Genomic DNA, 21006 nt, shown 5'->3' on the forward strand with positions numbered 1-21006 from the left:
CCCAAAGCTTACTGAAATCTGCACAAGCCTTTCCACAGACATAATGATAGCTTATAGGAGACTCTGTGTCATTACCCTGTATAATTACATAAAAGCCTGCAAGAGGTTTAGTGATTGAAAAGACAAATGTTTATGACATCTGCGTTCAGGAGAGTTCTGGACTGCCACGTGATGTTCCAGAAGAAAATATAAATATATTATTTAGCTTTCAGAGCAAGACTTAAAGTTTCTTGAAACTAACAAAGAAAACATCAGAAGCAGGGACCCCAGAGAAGTAAAATTTTAGAAAGGAAAGGAAGGGATAAACCTATGTGGGATGACAGGATGATGATGCCCAGTGGGATATTAAGGCATGTACGTGATCACTGTCAAGTGATCAAGTGACCAAATACACATGTAAATTAAGACTCTGAGGTATCTGAGATGTTGCTGATTCACTCAGCATCCTCTACCCCTTCCTGGATGAATTTGAGCTCATTAGGTGCAGCTGGAAGACATCAGCTCCTATGAGAAAGAAACTGGGTGCCAAAATGAATGGAATTATTCACCCAGATTTAGTCCATGCAATTCGTGTACTTTCTCTATGTGCCAAACTGAGGTATGGCCTCCGTGTTTTCCAAGCTAAATAAAAGCTCACCATCAAAAACAGAGCCCCAAAGCTACAGACACAGGTGTCAGTCTTTATGGGAGAGGGGGAATTTCTGCATAAGGGTGAGCGCTAGTACCGTCCCATGCAAGGCATTACCTGCAGCCACTGAAAACAACACTGGCAATAAGCACATGATTCCCCTTTTCCCCAACTTCCCAGCAGTGAAAAGCGATTTTGCAGCCAGGAGAGGCTGACTCATCCCATCAGATGGTGAACTTCCAGACCTTACAGAAGTTAATGCTGCCTTTCAGATTTCATTCTCAGAACAGAGAAGACACAGCTTACTGGAATTTTAATTTCCTTTCTGACCAAGACTTCTACAGGTACTTTTGGAGTGGCTCTTTCTATCTAGAAGGTAGATTCAATTCTCTACATCATGTTCAACCAGAAGAAGGTAGAGAAGCCACCAAATTCTTTCAGAAAATTCAACTAAGAAGCCAAGAATGCCCCACTGTGGGTTTAGGCCCACAAATTGAACAGGAGTAACCAATGTTTTTCATGACATTACAAGCAGCTGGGTCTTGAAAGTCAAGGTTGTTGCCACTTCTCTGAAGAGAAGAATATTTCTGAGGTGGTAGAGACAATCTGTCCAGCCTGCAAGCAATACAGAGGTGAAGATCATCGAAAACCATCACTACTTTAATCTTCCATAGTTCCATTCTCTAGTAAGATGCATGATACAAACATAGAAAAGGATGATTTTACTGAGGGGCCAGGATTTTTCTTAACTTCTGAATGGAGCTTTCTGAAGTTTCCCTTTTTACTTTCTCTATTCATTAAAAGGATAAAGCAGTACTTAAAGAGCGACCAATAGAACTCAAGAACACTCTGTGCTCCAGCTGCTCTGTGAAGCTCCTTGCCCTAAAGGCTACACACAAGTGAAATTTTGTGTCATTTACTGCTTTGTCACTTTCAGTCTCCAACATGCTGAGTGGCCAGTTCATTTAGAAGATAAAAAAGAGCTGGGTGAGTTTGCCTTCATCACACAGTAAGATGTCAAAAATCTAAAGAGATGTAGGAAAAAGAAACTGGATAGCTGAAGGCACAGAAAAACCTCTTCCTTCTCAAGCACTAATTGAGGTCTCTGCAGCTGACAGAGGCCAACAACCACCTGGTGCTTTTCAGCTGCCCATCCTCCTGGATACCCAACTATTGTATTGTTCAAATGATGGATGCATTCTGAAAACAGCAAATAAACCTCACAGATATGCCTGCCAAGGGCTACTAAATACCTCCGCTAAGCACTTCTGCTGTTTTACAAAGTGGTGGAGGCAGAAGTCAGAATTAGCTGAAAGGCTACATCAAAAAAGTAACACACATGGCTTGGCCTAGTTCTTACACCCTTGTCATCTTTACCTGCTGCAGGTTCATGGTGACAATACTGGATCAAGTGGATCTTTGGTTCAATCCAAAACAGCCCTGGGTACAACTGCAGTGGATCTTCTTTGTTCAATGATCAATTCTTAATGACTTGATGGAATTATTTATAATAAAAAAGGCTAGAGTGATAGTTATTATAGCACAAGTAAATAGCCTGAACACATTCCCTCAGTTAAATGAATGGATTATGGATTTGGTTTGAGGGTAAATTGCAACATGAGCCTCCTCTGCATAATAACTCTAGATCTTTCATTTTCTTTAAAACCAAGCTGAAAAACACATTTTTCCCCTTTTTTGTACAGCACTGATCAGCATTTCAGGAGTTACTGTGCATTAGAGATAATCCACAAATATAAATGAGGCTATTATATTTCTGTACATGTTCTGTTCATGCAATTTCAACAGAAATTCTGCAAATTAACAAGCCCTGTTTACTCTGAGAGCTTTATTACATCTTCTTTCTGAACCAATTGACTCAGCATGTTTCTTCTGAAACAAAAAAATAGCAACTGAATGTAGGAGAAGCCAACTCCCAAGCCCAGTGTTTTTATAATTATGCTAATAGAGAGCCTGCAGAATGAATTTCTACTTATTACAATACTGAACATCATTTTCTAATGGGACATAGACTGAATAGATTTTACAGCTACACTAACTATATTTTCACCCACCTTTTCTGTTTATTTTGCATTTTAATGATGCTAAAAAGCTAAGTGGTAATAGTAGCCATCACAGTAATATCAATAGTAAGGAGAAAAGCCTAACAAGAAGGGTGATGCTGCTTTTATATCACTGACCAGAATTAATTCCTGCAAAGTGGTGCTGTTTAACTCAGGTCAGCTTCTACAAGCAGAAGGGCTGACTTCTCACACAGCCCTTCTCATCTTAACAATGTCTTACTCTTCTTTGTTCCAAAAATCAGATTTCCTCTCCTCCCCCCCATATCTCTCATCGGTATTTGTCATCCTTTACCTATTCTGCATAATCATTTGGCCACCTTATTCCACCACTTGGATCATCTTCCCTTTGTTTTACCTCCCAAGTCACTATTCTAATAAACAGACACCAAACTTGGTTCAGTTGCAATTTTATTCATTTGCTATTTCCATGACCTTAGAAGAATGTTTCTAGTCTTTTTAATTTTATGTCTACTCTTTAATTTAAATCGACATTTCAGTTAGTCACTTTAATTTTTGCCCAGAAATCCCATCTTGGGAAGAGTTTTATTGAAATTTGTATGCTGTCTTAAAAATCTTTACATGCCAAGTCAGTATCTTAAACATTTCAAAGTTCTAATTTCTTAAAAAATTTGGCTCCTGGCTCCTCAGCTGACAGTCATTGATCAGATCAATGCACTTTGGTCCTCCACAATGGGACATGAAGTCCAGTTTGCTGCCTGTTACACACTGTCCAGTCTTTCTCCATGCTGTAAGTAGATATTACATAGTCTTCCTGTAAGTTCAACCTTCAGCCCTTGTCCTACTATTATTCTTTGTTGAACTAAAATACATCTTTTCCAGTGATCTCAGCTTACTGAGCCATCCATTTGCCCACTGTGACTACCTAAGGTCTCATTTTGATTCACTACCTCGCCTGTCTCAAAACTTGGAAATTATACCAGATTTATCACCAGACTAATGGCAAAGAGGCCCTAAATCACTGCACCTACAGATAACATTCCTGAATGTCATCAGAAATACCTTGCCAGGAGAGGATTCCTTGCACGTGACTTCTGGTTCTCATGAATTTGCTGATTCTTGATTATGCCTAACCAAATATTTCACAATCAAACAGCCACAAACCCATACAGCAAAAGAACCCCAGCCAGTATCCTGTTCTCTGAATCATGCAGCTCTCTCATATCACAGTAAGTTCATTCATACTCCTGCTCACTCAGATCACAAACTGGGCTGATTAACGCACAAAGAAACACTAAATAAGAAGTAGAATCCCTGTTCTGAATCCAGGGCCCTTTTGCTCCTATCAAACAAATTACTGTGTTGAGGAAGAAAAGTCAGGAGATTGAAAATAACTCCTCCAAGTCTCTCTTAAGGCAGCATTTGGCTTCCAAATGCTGTTGTGCATCATCTTAATAAAGCACTTAGGGAAATAAATCATAGGCTATTAAAACACTCATGACATCACAGTTGCTTCTTTGAGTAACATCCACATCTTGAATTTACAATACATGTGTGCTGAGTAGCTGGTGGACTGTAAAGAAAAAATTTAAAAAAGCATATTGGCTGCTTCTTCCTTCTTTGGCTCCTTTACCAGAGATAAAGTCAACTGGGATTGTAATGTGCTTTTCTTACAAAAGAGTTAGCATTGTGAAAGCTGTTAACATACAGGGAGAAATTACAAAGAATAAGACCATTTACCTTTGAAAAGGGAACACTTAGAAGGAAAATTTACTGAGGTCTCTGAGTTCCTTTCTTACTACCTTCACCGTGACTAGCCTCTAAATTTTATGCTGCCTCATAACAAGAGAACACATCGTCACTCCAGCATTGGCAGGGAAGTGAAGAGAAATTATATTTCCACAATGCCTGTAGTCAGCACACACTGCTCACAGCCAAAGGAGGTCACAGTCCCTGCAAGCCACAGATGCGCTCACTGCAAAGGGCCAACAGTCTATAACTGAGATAACTTACATGTTTAACTAGATAATAATGTCATATGGCAAGTCATCAAAGCTCATGTTTTGGGGCATAAGCTGATTGCTGCAGCAGCACAGAAAGAAAAGTTATCTCAAAGGTAGTAGGTTTCTTATAGAAAGTTTAATAGTGGTAACAGCTGTTATTTATTGGGCACTGCTGGAGGCAGGCTAGGAAAAAATCAGACACCCTCTTGAAAACTCTAACAAGGAAAACTCATTTTGAGGAAGAACTGTGCAAAAAATTCACATTCTTACCTACTCCACAGAATGGCATTGCTTTCACTTAGGCAGCCCTGCCATGGAGTAAGGAGGAAAAGACTCCAGTTCTGGCTCCCTCACCTCATAGAAAACACTCTAACAGAGGAGATGAAAAGTTACAAATTCAATTAGGTCAAGAAGCTTTTTCCATCTCTTCATAAAGAAAATTAAAATTTCATGTTGATGCTGCCTCCAGTGTTTTTCCCAGCAATGTCACAGAGTCCATGGTCATAAAACATATTCTGTGGTGTTTAATCTCCTTGGAAGTTTAAAAGAAATGGGCTTGGTTCTCATTTGTTATTCTTCTGCATGGATTAGCCTCTATTCAGGCAAAATCCAAACTAACAGCATCGCACATTGACCCAAAGATGACAATCCACCCTGCCTGCAAAGGCACACAAGAGATTCTCATGGTTCTGTTAGGCAGTGGAGGAGAATACACCAGACATCTGGCTTGGTAAAGCATAGATCAAATCTCTGTTAGGCTTCAGTCATGGATAGAGACTTTAGGTTTATGTAGGTTTCTCCACTCTCACTCTTCCAAGACTGGATTTAATTAACCAGTTTAACCCAAAACCCTCATGTACAGTAGATGGGCAGTTACCCCTTTACCCACAAATGCAGGGGTGAAGAAGCTTGCCTAAAGCTGGATGTAGAAAGGCCAGGACTCGGAGCTGTCCTTCTCATTCCACAGCTTTAAACACTGGAGAAATAAAGGAGACTAAAAATGTGTGGTTTCCAGCCTCCTAAATTGATCTTTTGGAGCAAACAATGTAAACACTTGTACTATCAGCAAGAAAACAGTGACTTGTTGGTAAAGCAGAATGGGAGCTTAGAGCTGCCTAAAAATTCCTTTATCTTGTTGTATTACAGAAGGGTAATTAAACAGTTGTTCTGGCCTCCTATTTCCTTTTCAGGCTATCCAAATATAAAAACACAATGCTGGTCTGATTTTGACTGCATCCCTTTTTCCCCAGAGGTTACAGGGCCCATCAGACTGGCAGCTGAGTGCTGTGCAGATTATAAAGCCAGAAGCTTAAAAAAATCTCTCAGCAGCTCAAGACAAGCAGTCAGGGCCTTCTGGGGAAGATTGGCAGCTATTAATGAGTGACAAGGAATCTGCCATCTCTTCAGTATCTGTCCTTTCCACCCAGTTTTGTTTCTCCCTAATATATGGGAAATACACAATTCCCCATTAACTCTGAAAGGGTGTCTGCTTTGTTCTTCTTCTGCCATAGGAGAGAGAGCATCTTTGTAGCATTACAACTATGAAAGAGAAGAAATTCTCTAATTTTATCAAAAGTCAACACTAACAAAAGTTCAGTAAAAAAAACTGTTTGGGGTTTTTTTGTTGTTTCTTTTTTTACTGCTGAACTGTGTAATCATATAAGCCAATGGCCAGCATTCAGCTGGTTTTCAGGAAAGCCAGTCTCAAAATTCTGCTTGGCCTGACCAGAGCTGAACCACAGCCTTTGGTATGACAAAGAGGTATATACATGCTCAGTTCATTGAGGAATACTCTGCATTTTTATTCCACTTCCATCCTATCCTAACTTGTCTTCACAGCTAAGATACTTCAAGCAATTAAGAAAAAAGCTCTCAGGAATCAAGTGTGGAGAATCTGTGTTTGGGCTTTCCCATCTGTACAGCAATTGAAGCTATTCAATTCTCTCTTCACCATGTGGAAATCAGGAAGTTGGGCTTTCTCCTACTGCACAAAAGCTGAGATTCTGAGCAACCTCCCAACTCCAGCAGCTCAGCCTTGAAGGAAAACCAGAAGAAAATTAATGGGAACACCTACCCAGATATGTACATAGCCATAAAATACAGCAGTAAAAGTGCATTAGTTAAACGAACAACACACTTTCAGCAGGAAATTTGCCTTGGAAAAAGATCAGATATCAGTCTCTATCTCCTCATGAAGTAATTTAATGCACAATACATGTGGTGTTCCTGAATTTCTGTTCCTTTTCAACTCAGCATCTCTCATATATACTCCCACCTATCTAGATTGCAGGATCATTGAAAAGAGATTTTATCTTCACACCCAACTACACAGCACACACTACAGTGCATGCTAGGGAAATTCACACAACTTCCTTGCAGAAGAAATTCATTTGGGAGATAAGGGGAAATAGTGGGTGAAAGGTAAGGATGGCTGGCTTTTTACCTCCCACTGGCAAAGCACAGAATCAGTTTAGGGCACATGGCAAGTGATGTTCATAATCAGGAGGATACATCTTCCTCTGCTACTTTACACTTTACCTCACCCCACAAGCACAGCAGCCCCTGGCACAGGAACCACTGACAGGATCACACTCAAAAGCCAGCTTTGCTATTGTTACTGAAGGCCTGAGCTGACTGACTGAGAGCTTCATTTGTCCTTTTCCATTTTGACCAATTATTATTTGGTAAGTTAGAGAAAGCAGAAAAAAAGGATAGTTCCAAGCAAGCCACTATGTTTCAGTGTAAACATCAGTTTATGCTGCACAACAAAAATACCATTAATAATATTTAAATATACATTTTTACAGCACATCTTTTCCAGGTGCTTCACTAATTCCTCCAAGAAAGACCTAATGACACATGCCATATGTCTTTCTGCAGTAACAATAAGCTTTGACTGTTGGCCTGGATAGTTCCTGAGGTGCAGATGCAAAAATACTTGGGACCTGGATCTGAAAACCTTGAAGTTACGATCTCAAGTTCATGCTTTCAACTGTTAGACCAAGCTCAGCCCCAAATTTACTTGTTCCTTTTGGTGATTAGTAGTGGATATATCCCTCTGAAGAGAGTAGTACAGTTCTATCCAGCTCTGCAAAATGACTGCATAGATCTGGCAGGAACAGAAATATCAGAACACAAAGGGTGTTTTAGTTTGTTTATGAACTGGTAAATACTGTGTGGTTTGTCTTTCCCCTTAGACATCAGCTCTGGTCTGGCTTGTCTGCAGTTATTACACAGCCACAGCAGATGAACCCTGTGGACCAGAACCAGAGATATTTCTGTTATGTCTTGCCAACATCATTTGAGCAAACAGGTACAGCCTAGGAAGCAGATATGGAAGTTCATCATCTAATTTGCAGAGTTAGAATGACAAAGCACGTTGAAACAGTGTATGCCTTCAAAGTGGCATGAACGTGGTGCATTTGTTATTTACAGTATATTGCTAATATATGTCAGGATTAATATTCATTATCTTGATTTACATGTTTCTTTCATGCAGAAAATGGATTTGGATTCTTTCTGATTTACTTGATAACACTCCTACATTTCATGACTGGCTGCAACAGAGAACACATTTTTAATAGGCTTAATAAATTTACATCATCATTAGTGCTGCATATTTTATCCTCACAGACCAGGGAGTGAGAAGCACATCACTAAATCCTCAACCAAATCTGATCCTTCATAATATCAGGGTATGACTCCTCAAGATAAGTCAAGGCAGAACTTACATGAGATTGATTAGACAAACACACATGATATGCCACAAAATGCAATGGCTTTTATTAGCCCTTATTCTTTAGGGAATGTAAAACTGGCAAAATTCAATAAAACTTAAGTTTCCTGCTAAACTAAGCATCTGCTCTGGGTTGTTTCCTAGGTAGGTCATTTGGGGAGGGGAGGGGTGGGGTACACCTTTTTCTGATTGGTTGGTAGCTGCCCCTCCCCACCCTTCATCTTTATTGGAGCTGGTTTTGATAATAAAAAGAACATCCAAGGAAACTTTGGCAGCCAAGTAGAAGAGTTGACTGCTAGAAGTTTTTATTACTGTTAGTCACCAGGGTAAAATGAGCCCTCTTAGGTACAAAAATTGATTGCTATAGAAACTGTTAGGTCCCTAGGGGTCCTGATGGCTGAACAGAGTGTCCCCACACACAGGAAAAAGGCTGCACTGAGCTCCGCACACAGGGCATAAAAGTCCATGTTCTAAGCCCACTTGCAGGGCAAGCAGATCTCCCACTGTGATCAAACCACAGAAAGATGCTTCTTCCTACATGAACAGCTGAGTGTGCAAACCCATTCTCCCCTCCCCAGACACCCTCCAGCATCCAGACCAGCCAGAGGCTCCCACCTTTCAGGGGAGAAAATGAAAAAAGGATTAAACCCAAAGACACAAGGAAATGTCATTGTTACAATTTCACTAAAGGCCCCTGGGAGATAATGTAGCAGCATTTATCAAGCTCTGATTTTCATTTAAGAAAAGTGACTTGCACTAAGGAACTGGGACACCATATTTATAGATAAAAGCCTTTCAAATAGTCCTTTTATAGTTCCTTTTTCCCACAAAACTGCTGTCTAAAATGTGCTTAATGAGACTTTCCTTCCCCTCACTTTTTCAGTTCCTCTCATATGGATTTGCTTCTCCTACCTATTTCAGCTAAAAGACCCTAATCTGCTGTTGCAGACCACACTGTGTCACTAAGCCACACATTATGACCTTATTAGTGTGGTTTAGCAGGTAGAAGATAAATGTGAGCTGAAAACAATCAATCTGCAAAACAGAAGAGCCTGCATAAAAGGTCTAGGAGAACAATGAATACAATAACAGACATAACCTAAAAATTCCTCTTAAAGGAAGTAAGCAGATACAAACAACAAATAAACTTTTAAGTTGCCTGTTGCAAAATCTCTCTAGTCCAGAGAAGAAAATCTCCACAAAGACACCCACAGCTCTGGGTGGCTATAGTTTTGATCTGCAGAGAGGGCAAGGAGTCAGGAAACTGCATGCAGAAACATCAACATGGGAGGCTTCAAAACACCTGTAGTATTTATAGCCACAGAGCTGGGGTCAACTCTGGCTCTTCTCTGGATTACAGCCCAAATTCCCTTCTTGAAAGGACAGAGTTGCAGCATGATGTGCAGGGGTGGTGGTGGAAAGAAAGTGTAAGTAAACTGATGGAGGGGTTAAAACAGCAGTTCAAGGTTAAATAAAAAGGCCATGTAAAAGCTAAAAACAGAGCTAGAAACAGATCCATTTTAAGCTTTCCAAGAATGAAAAAAAAAAAATAGCAACTATAAACAACCCCTGCTTTACATACATGAAATTCAATCTAGATCTACACGGGACATAAGTATTTTTCAGCATCCTTGTGATTTCTTTATGACATATGTGCTGAAGCTTCCTTAAAGCAGAAACTAGGAGCAGAGAAGAGGAGGTTGGAAGTGATAATCACTCCTGATCTGTAGAGTTCAGAGTTCAGGCAAAATGTTGGAGTGTCAAGATTATCATCAATAGCTTCCAGAACTAAGACAGCAACAGATTATAATTTAAAATACTCTCACACTAAGCAAACTCTACATCTTCCTAATTTCTGGCTGAAAAGGAAAGTTTAATTACTGTTATTTTTATACAAAGTTCCAGGAAATGACTCATTTATGACCAAATACAGAGCAGTAAGAAGGCAAAGAGGTGAATGGCAGCACTCATGGCTTGACAGCCTCTCAAGGTCCCAAGGGAAAGTGTCGCTCATGCACATCTTTCCAGAGCATCATATTTACACAAACAGGAAAAGATTAGTCCTCCCACAGCTGTCTACAGCTCATGGATACAAGCACACTATTCTGACATTTTTATTTATTTGAAATGTAAGCTTATCTTACTCCAGTGGTAAAAAAATATCTTCTAACTCTCACAGCTTAATCCTCTTTTTGATCTGAGAGATACCTACAGGAGGAAGAGAAATAAATCCAATACACTCAGTTAATTGCTCAGTGACAGATAATCTTTCCTCCTCCATTTTGTTTCTCTTCTATTAAAAAAAAAATAAGTAAATAAAAAGTTCTCAACTGAAACTGGGGAAAAAAAATCTGCTGAGAGGATAACAGCATAATTAAAGTCAGGCCCAGCCTGATGCAAAATTTCATTTGCCATGTACAGAAGCAGCAGCTCAGTTGCCATCCAAAGCTCAGTGCACACAGAGCCTTAACAATCTAGAAGATTACACAGATTCTCCCTGTCTCTTTTCTCTTACTGTATGTCATCCCTTCATGTGTCACCTGTGGTCTTTTAATTCGTCAGTAGTTTCAGAAGGATGATCTCCACCTGCTAGTTTGCAGCCAACTACAATTAAACTGGCTCAGAAATAAAGAAATGTAATCCTAGCAGGAAGTAATGTGTTTATAAAGAGGATACATTCATATCCTGTAGGCAATGGCATAGTTGGGTTATAGGTGGTTACAGTCCCATCAGTAAGACTGATTAAAACACCCAAACACACTCTGGAATGACAAATGTGCTTAGATCCAGCTATTGCATAAATTATTTGTGTCAGTGACAAGCTTCTACAGCCCCTCATCAGTCATCACCCTTTTGAGAGTGCACTCAGCACAGGAGGCAGAAGTGGCATTTCTTTGCCATGTTTTCAAGACAGACTCCTCTTCAGTTGTGGACATCTGCAGAGCTACCTTTCCCCTCTATCCTTCAGAAACAGAACCCCTGATATCCAACAGCAAACCAGACATGAGATGATGTTTTCTTCCATTCCCCAGAATGAAACCCAGAGGCATGAAATAAATTGCAAGGTATGTTTCACCCCTTCTGTCAAACCTATTTTTGTTTTCAAACAAGCAGGGAGATTTAAATTAACATGTCACTTAAGCAGCCAGGAGGAGCAACAGCTAATAACCTCTTTCAGGTATACAGAATAATAAGATATGTCCCATCTCATCGTTTCTTTCCGTCACATTAAGAACAGAGAAGCTGTCCTGGGATCTTCATAGGCATATTTATCAGTGACCTGAAGGCAGGGCTGCATGGTGAGGGGGGATCTAACAGCACAGCCACACTCAGGACTGAGCACAATGCAACCAGCACAGGTTTACTTATGGTAACAGGATAGAGGAAAATCCAAGGAGGTGCACTGGCTGCTTCCAGAGCAATTGGGAATAAATAAACAAACTTAAGGGCCAACCAGGAATAATGGAGCACTGCAAAGAGAAATGGGTTGATTCTGGTTCTCCAGCATTTCCCAGTTCAAAGCACTTTCCCAGGGATTCTGGATGGTTGGCCGTACAAACACAATCAAGTACTGGTAAGTGACATGTGCCAAGTGAAGCTGAGGGGTTCCAAGTAAGACAAGTGGTTCCTTAAATAATTTATGGAATTCCTTGTTCTAAGATGTCACAGGTACTAAAAATTTTATCACACTCCAAAGGATATCGAGAAGGTCAGCTCAGGGAATATTAATCCTTTGGTATACACTAAAACAAAAAGAAAATAATTCAGCTCCTCATACACCTTACACTGAAGGCTGAGGGTAACTTAAACCTTAAGAATGAATGCTAGTTTAATATTAGAAGGAAGTGTCAGATATGGTAATCATTTCCATGTGGTGTTGGTGCCAGCCTGTTTGGAGCCATCACGTGGGAGTTGCACATACCCTCAGCTTTGAGCCTCCCTGGGACCTGCAAAGCAGCTGCACAGTTCCTTATATCTTTTTCCAAGTCCTGTTTTCTCCTCTTGTCCCTCTCCAGCTCTGCTTGCCAGAGGTACCAGAGATGTAAATGACTAATGAATGTTTCTCCCAATTAATATTTTGACATCTGGTAGTTTCAGAAGCAGACCTGAAGAGAGCAGGCATAGAAATTGGGAAGAATAAAAAGGAAAAGCAGTGTGATTTTTCTCCTTCTTCCTTGCTGATGTACCCTTAGGGAAGATCATATAAGAATCAAGAAACTGTAAAATCCCAAAATGAAAATCAGGCTAATTTAATGGAATACCAAGATCAGGAGAGTGTAATTACTGGCGCTAAATAGACTGAGAATTATTTTTCATAAAATGCTCATATTTTTACTTTTTATCAGACAGATTTTGGTTAATAGCAATTCCAGACTAGAGGAAAAAATCATGCTATTTTTATATTGCCAATCACATTCTGACACTGGGACTGAGGTCAGGGAAAGTGCCTCACTCTGGGACTGCCACACTGCTGAGGTCCCAGCTACCTGCTACATCCTCCAGTCACATCCACGCAGTCCCTCCCTTCTTAATCAGGGCAAAATCTTACACCATTGTGGAATGCTCCACAGAAACCAGAAACAGAAAAGAGAGTAAGGTCATCAGCACAATTTTGTGCCGCATTCATACCTCTCATCAGGAAATGTGCTTTCCACTCTGATGTGGCTGTCCTAGTTTCAGTCAGAAAATAGTATCTCAACACAATCCTGAATCACATAAGCAGATCTTCAGCACTGTCAGCAATGGGGAAGGAGGTGCCTATGCATGCTGAAATGCTACAGCTTCTGCCATGACTGACAAAGGAGAGATGAGTTTTTCTCATGGTGAAATGACTTAGAGTAGTCAGAGATAATGAAAATATTTTTCATATTTATGGATATTTTTCAAAGCTATTGAGAAATTAAACAGTCTAGCACAAACTCGCTGTAGAAAAACATGGCCAAAGCCACAGTCCTGAAAGAACTTTTATGTGTGCACACACCATAGCAAAGGCAAAGGAATAGAAAGTCGTGGCACCAAGACATGAAATGAAAAGACTGAATAACCTCCCCATAATGGGACAAAAAAATATTCATTCAACCCCACAAAATAGTAATACTATGAAGCATTGCTGTTGCTGCTCAGAATAAATCCTAGAAGTTCTATGTTTCTTTAGGTTTTAGTCTGGTTGGTTTTGGATTTATTTTTTCAGGTCAGTGGGTGAAACAATAGCCCGAGTTCAGTATGTACTTCATGCCAATTCGCTCCTCTATCATTCTATTAAAACACACTCAGCTCCTGAGCAAAAAGTTTATTTGTTCTACCTCTGACCCAAAATTCTCCCTTAGAAAACCCCTTTCCTATATAAGTCTATTAAAATAAGTTCATTCTAACACGAGGTTTTAGTTTTAAATACCCAAAGTTTTCTTCTACTCTGCCAGCAGCCTATCCATCTTCATCAGTGGCCTGCATACAAAACTCCGGGGTTTCCCACCAAAGTTTCACAGAGGAAACCATGAGAAATCCTCCCTTTCAGCTCATGAAAGTAGTGCTAGGGACCCATGAAAGAGGAATCACCTCTTGGATTAATTTCTCAGAGAAATAAAAACAGGCACCATCTGCTCACATTGAATCCAAGTAACTGCCTTAACAAATTGTTCACGGCCCAGCTCTTTCCTTTGGTCCACATAATGCATGATATGCTTTTAAATCATGAGAGTATCAAAACATTCCCTATAAATTGGTCCAACAGTCAAGTTCACACAAGTGAAAATCAATTATCTAGTAGTAATCCCATCAGCTCTAATCAACAGACGTTGAATACTCACTCTTTGATATTCCTATGTGTATTCCCCAGTCCAGCAACACTGGCTTTTCATAAGGATCATTTGGGCAGACCAGCCATGAGATCCTTCATTATAAACAAGGACTCTGGGCTGTTCAGTTGTCCCAAAAGCAAACCAATTGGCTGATTTCAATCTGAGTAAGATGGGAAAGGGGAAATCAAAAGGCAGAATATCTGAGAAGTACCTTATCTAGCTGAAACAAGACAGTCAGACTTCAGCCTTTTTGTCCTTGAGTATGAAAGAACAGGAGTGAGAGAAGGTTTAGCTAGAAACCTTCCAGCACTTTTAAAGAAATCCAATTAAATTCAATAAAAGAATTGTATCAGGCTTTTCCTATTTAAGTAAGGTGGTAATTATTAACTCAATTTATCTCCATACCTCCAAAGAGAGCTCTCTGTGATGCTTCCCAGGTTGTAGTCATACAGCTTTGTCAGAATTAGAATCACCTAAAGGCAAAAGAAAAAATCATGATTAGTCTCAAACAATTACAATCTCACAGAACCAAAATGACCCCAGGGAGGGCTTAGGATTCCTTTAATGGGTGCTTAACATAATTGAATGAATTGTTAAAAGCGTTTGCCTAAACTGACACGGAAAGAATTTGCAGAGATATATGCTGAGCCAATTGGACCTTTTTTTGTTCAGTTCCTCTGCATGACATCGACAACAGGTTCCTCCTGTAACCCCAGGAGGCAGAGTGCAGTGGGAATGAGCTCAGATCTAGACAGAGTTTCAGGATACAAGAGATCTCGTATTCAGTAGAAATAGTTACTATTTTCTGCTCTGTTTCACAGACACTGAAGCTGCTGATCCTTTTCATAGCCATGGTGCACAGATAACGCACTGGCCTGTCTCCAGTCAAACACTTCTGGCTGCAGCAGATGATTTGACACAAGCAAATGATCACCAGTGGACTGCCTGGACACCAGGAAAAATCTCAGTCAGGATAATAGTTCAACACCTGGACAGACTACCCAGAACATCTGAAAAGCCTCCATCATCCTTGGAGTTTTTAAACACCTGGCTAGACAAACTCATAGCTGACCTGATCTACAGCTGGTGATAACAGTGCTTTGAGTAAAAGGTTGAACTGTGGACCTCCAAATATCTCTAATAATCAGTGTTTCTATAACTTCACTGGAAAGTTTTAGGTTCCGACAGAATGGAAGTGTTTCCAAGTTTATGACTTTTATTAGCTCTTTTGATAAACAGCTTTTCCCTCCTGCCAAAACAGGCACTTCTAGAATAAAATGATCTTACCAGGGGAGGAAAACAATTTTAACAAAAAGAATTTGCAGCAAAAGATTTTAGCTTGCTCTTTTGTTAGTGTCTTTAAAAACTCATTTCTGATTTCTAAGATGATGGGCTTCTTTAACAAGATCTACATTTGGGACAAACTACCAGACCATTACTACTATTAGTAATTACTGCTAGTAATTAATTAGTAATTACTAAAATTACTGCTATTAATCTATTCTGCATGTCTCCCTGCCAGGTCACTGTATATCTTGTTCTTCTCCCTATCCCATTAAAACTGCAGTAAATTAGAGACCCAACTCTTACCTGACAAAACCTCTGATCTATATACCTGCTATCATTTTCAGCCTGGGTTCCTAAGAAATGAGGCTCACAGACACACGGTGCCCTGGTGCCTTGATAAAACTGCCAACTTCGACCACTTTGGCCGAGCAGCAAAGCAAGTTCAGTGTCCATCAGCCCAATGCCAGCTGGGACCAGCATGGCACAGGAATTGCCACATGGGGAGGAACAGACCTCACCACTGCCTTTTCCAAAGCCAAAAGCCCACCTACCTCTCACACACTGATTGCCCTGAAACAGCCACAGTGGTAATTGTCTCCTTCCAGTACGCTCAGCACATGAGACAGCAGGAAGAGCAGTACAGGGGGCAGAGAACACACCTCTCCTTCTGCAAGACATTCTCCTTCTACAGCACAACTACTAAATCACTGCCAGCATGGAGAAAGGCTGCCCAAAGCATTTCCTATCTGCATGAGCACAAGCCATGTGTGGTTCACAGGGAAACTCTCACAGGAGCCACGAGCCCCCTCTGTTCCCCAGGGCACCCTGACTCAGACATCCCCTGGGCTCCCCAAAACCCCAGTGCTGGCAGCAAGGCGCTTCCCTCTCTCCTGGCAGGTCCCTCTTTGAAGAGGGAGCCAAGGTGGGAAGCCAGAGCTGGGGTGGGTTTTGCCAAGGCTAACGCAAATCAGGGCTTTTTAAATCCTGTATTTCAATCTCCACCCTCCCAGGAATGCTTCTCAATGACAGCAGGGCAGCTGTCTGCTCCAGATACAGAGCTGTGTCACTGCCACCCCTCACAACACCCTCTGGACAGGTTGCAAATCCCCTACTTAGCAAGTAAATCAAATCCAAGGGGAAGACCAAGGAAGGGGATGGGATGTGCACATAAAGCCGAAGGAAGCAGTGAACTCCACTGTTGCTCAGAGCCATCACGTGGGAGTTGCACATACCCTCAGCTTTCAGCATCCCTGGGACCTGCACAGTTCCTTATATCTCTTTCCAAGTCCTGTTCTCTTATCCTGCTCCTGCTCTGCTTGCCAGAGGTACCAGAGATGTAAATGACTAATGAATGTTTCTCCCAATTAATATTTTGAGTAGTTTCAGAAGCAGACCTGAAGAGTGCAGGCATAGAAATTGGGAAGAATAAACAGAAAAAGCAGTGTGGTTTTCTCCTTCTTCTTTTCTACTGGCTGGATCTTGGGGAAGATCATACAAGAATCAAGAAACACTTTCCCCATCTGTAAAATTCAAGAATTAATATCAGGCTAATTTTATGGACTAATAAGATCAGGAATGTGCAATTACTCATACTAAACAGAGTGAGAATTATTTTTCCTAAAATACTCAGATTTTTACTTTTTCCCAAGTGAGGAAAATTTAAAAATCTTACAACAGCCATGAAAGAAAACTCCACTGAGAATTTTAATTTCATTGTTTTAGGGGAGAAAAATTGTAATTGACATCCGAAAAAGAATATGAAATGAAAAAAAAGAAATAAAAAAATGAAAGTGTCAATAGGAGAAATCAAAATATTTCCACTCCAGAGGGCTGAAATGTCTCTTTTGTTCTTTTTTTTTTTCCCCAATAAATTTCAGTAAAACCCACACAATCTTGAAGTTCTATAGTTGTCTTGGAACTGATGGGGGAAAAAAAGCCAGCTGCATTCCATCACAATTCTTTTTGATATAACTCTAACAATCCTTCTGCAGAGGCATCCCTGGACCCATCCAAACATGCCTGTCAGTTACTGACTAGCTACATTAAGAACCCTAAGCAATATTGCTATATCCTGACTTCCTAGTAAATTTACGATAAAATCTTAGCATTTAACATTCCCAAAATTTGTATTTGACACCATGCTGTGGCAGACACATGTGCCAGTTTCTGGATTAACATCTTCGATATCTTCACTTTGGGCAGGAACTATTATCCTTTGAATAGGTACCCTATTTCAAAAACACGTAAGCGCTTTTCCTAGAAGAAGCTTTTTAATTTTGGATACTCTGTATCAGCTTCCAAATGTCTTTATCTATGGTTTCAGCAGTCTCCTTGTGTCATTTACTATGGTTCAAATACCAGTAATAGATCTGCTCAAACATATATGTGCAAAACAAACAAATCATTGGGCAGAAAATTAGTTATTTCTGCCCTAGAGGTCACTATTCTTTTTTCCCCTTTGCAATGATACTTCAGTAACCTATGCAGGGCCATGATTTTGGATATATATATTTTTCAGAAATCATTTTTCATCTTTGCTGTTCTCATTTCTTTGTTATTTAGCCTGCAAAGGTTAGCTCATTTTTAAGATTGTTTTTCTTCTTTCCCCCCACCCTCTGTGGCTGCCACTGTGTAGCACTGAGGAACCTAATGAACAGAGACATGCATATTACCTCCTTCTAAATGTCAGAATAGGGGCTGTGAAGAAGCACAGTAATGAAATGAAAATAGTGTCTCGCCTTTTCTTCATTTCTTGCTTTGTTTCTGCTTTCTGTGGGACTGTGTTTTTCTCCTTTTTTTACCACTTACCAATCAATTCAAGCTAACAAGAGCAAGAAGCAAAAAAAAAAAAATAAAAATAAAAACAAGAAAAAACAAACTAGAAATAGAATGAAAAGGAATTAAAAATCCAGTCTTATTCCAGCTCTGCTGTGAATACAGATAACCCTTCCTCTTGTGTAGAAACACAAGGCATCAGAAAGCCTGTTATTCATTAGGACCAGCACCTGAAGTTGATTATTCTTCCACAGCAAGTGGGAAAGAGAAGGAGAAACAAAACTTTATCACTTCTGCACTGACAGCTCAGAGCAAAAGATATCTGATCCTGGGTTTAGCACATCCCAAAGTGAGTGCATGTACCAAGAGACAGAGCACTAAAAATGGGTTTAGTTACTCACACAAAGTGCAAGAAATAGACATCTGGGAAGAGACCATTTACAAGTCATTCACACCTTGCACAACATCATGTTTTTCTTCAAACCGTAAGAATTTATTTTTTTTTTATAAAAAACTATTTTGCTAATCAATCTAGACCTGTAACTGCTTTTTAAGGCTTGAGATGTGAAGGACCACCTATAGGTTTCAAAACACAAATCAGTGGCAGGCAGAAGACTGCTCTGTGAACTCATTAGATTAGGCCCTAGGCAGATCTTTGCTATCACAGGAGAAATTCTAGGCTGGACATGGCTGAATTTTTCCCAGACTTACTTTGGCTTAGGAGCAAGTGATCCATGCTGTCTCACCATACCCATCCTTGCACTTCTGACCCAGGTTTACAGCTGGCTTAGATCTTTGTCTTGACCCTGTTTACAACTATTCTGTAAATACTTCTAGCAAGGCTCCCTCAGGATATGGGCCAGAGTTTGGCCTTTACCACAACACAAGTTCCAAATGTAACTAAATGGTTTTCTCCCCTGGCAAAAAAAAAATAAAATTATTTCTCTTATCAAGCAGTACTGAAGTAGCTGGCCAGGAAGGTAATGGAATTCTGCACTCTGCTACTGATCAGGTTCATCACTCACTGGGAAGGAAGCAACAGGCTGCACTCTGTGCCACTGTAACTCATCTGGGGATGTGACGTGTGTCCTCAAACAAATCAGCCAACACTGCCACAGAAACCAGCACTGAGGAACTCTCAGCACACTGGGTCAGGCAGCTGTAACACTCCCCAGTACTCAATGACCATGGCAAATTTATTCCTGGGAATGCTACCTGAGTACTGTGTCAAAAAATGTCCATACTCATTCAAGTTCAGCTAAACAAGGACATGGAATACAACAATTGCTGTGTTCAAGGCTCAATCACCATTACTAAAGACCCAGTACACAAGACAGTCTGTGATAATCCAACTCAAGTTCATTTACACCAACAGAGCTCTGATCTTCAATACATTTTATCAGGGGTATTCCCATCACCATCCCCAGGTCCTCTCAGTGTTTTCCATTTTACACAGCACAACAGGGTCTAAATTCATAACACTTTCATGGCTTTGTAGTGATAGAAATTTTTTTCAAACAGAACATCACCATCAAATTTCTAAACGTGTTCACTGTAGCTTCTTGGGCCATGAATTTTTCAATGCTACCTCTAGACTAAACTAACCCCATGTCAGAAAAAATGACCCCATGGGGGCCTTGAATCCTACAAGATTCAAATGCAGATTTCGAATTATGATAGACTTTGCCTGTAAAGGCAAAGCTAGAACTGAATCTCTGAATATTAATGTTTTCAGACTTTCATGCTTTACATGTATTTTTGCATGTATTTCAGTCATGGCTTCAGCTGTCCTGGGCTAATCCACAGCATTAAAAACCATGTACTTATTAGTCTGCTTTCCTGACTTTCCTGACATCAGCTCTCAGCATGAGTTGTGCACAACATTTTGTTGAAATCATTTGGACATGGTGTATTTGATAAAATATTTCTAGTACTTGATTGCTAGCCACTTACAGCAGCTTTCTAAATCAGTTTCTTGTGAGGACTTTTGATGTGGTGATCAGACACCTCCTTTTGACCACTGAAATCCCAGGAGAATAAAAAAAAAAAAAAGGAAGGTTCCCCTGCACCCCACCACCTTTGCAACCCAAGGAAAACTTTCAGGATGCTATTCTGTCCTGACTCCTTATCTAGAACCATAGATTTTAACATCTCAAGCTGCTATCTTCCATGCCTTGGGAGCATATTAATTCCAGCATAAGAGAACTGAGCTGGGTCTTCACAACTCCACCTTTGGTTCTGTATCAGAACTAGTAACGTAGCAGAAATCTACTTTCAGACACGTGCCAGCTCCACACTCTGCACTAGGAGCTGAGTTCAGGAGCTGAGCTTCAGGATGTGCTTGAGGAAAGAGCAGCTGCCACAATCTTCTCCTGTGGTGCTTTCCACTCATGCAAGGAGCACGCAACACATGCAGAGCTGCTGGAACTCAACACACCCCATCTGCACTCTGGCTGCTCTGCTGTTAGCAGCTGAAAAGGTTTAGTCATAGGCACTGCCTCACACAGAGACAGGCAGCCTGAGATGTAACTAACGTGTTAATAAAGTATTGTAATATTTTACATACAGCTATGTAAAAAATGGTAGCTAGATTTAATGGTGTAACTATATTTGCAAGGCTCTCGTGATGAAACTGTCACGCTGCCTTCTAACTGGGAGGAGAGAAACAAATACCCAGGCACAATCAAGACAGTTTAAGTACACCTCAATGAGCAGTGATCCATGAATCCCTTATTAAACT

At 40.3% G+C, this 21006-nt stretch overlaps 1 protein-coding gene across 2 annotated transcripts in view; it reads right to left on the reverse strand.

Moving 5' to 3' along the window:
* The window catches only part of LOC107206988 (VPS10 domain-containing receptor SorCS1), a 261910-nt gene that overhangs the window by 164734 nt on the left and 76170 nt on the right, over nt 1-21006 (reverse strand). For both annotated transcript variants that reach the window (XM_015633576.2, XM_033515613.1), the window contains exon 2: nt 14610-14677. In XM_015633576.2, the coding sequence (XP_015489062.1) occupies nt 14610-14677 (68 nt within the window). The remainder of the gene's footprint in view (nt 1-14609; nt 14678-21006) is intronic.

Source organism: Parus major, chromosome 6 (assembly GCF_001522545.3).
Source record: "Parus major isolate Abel chromosome 6, Parus_major1.1, whole genome shotgun sequence".
NCBI classification, from domain to species: domain Eukaryota; kingdom Metazoa; phylum Chordata; class Aves; order Passeriformes; family Paridae; genus Parus; species Parus major.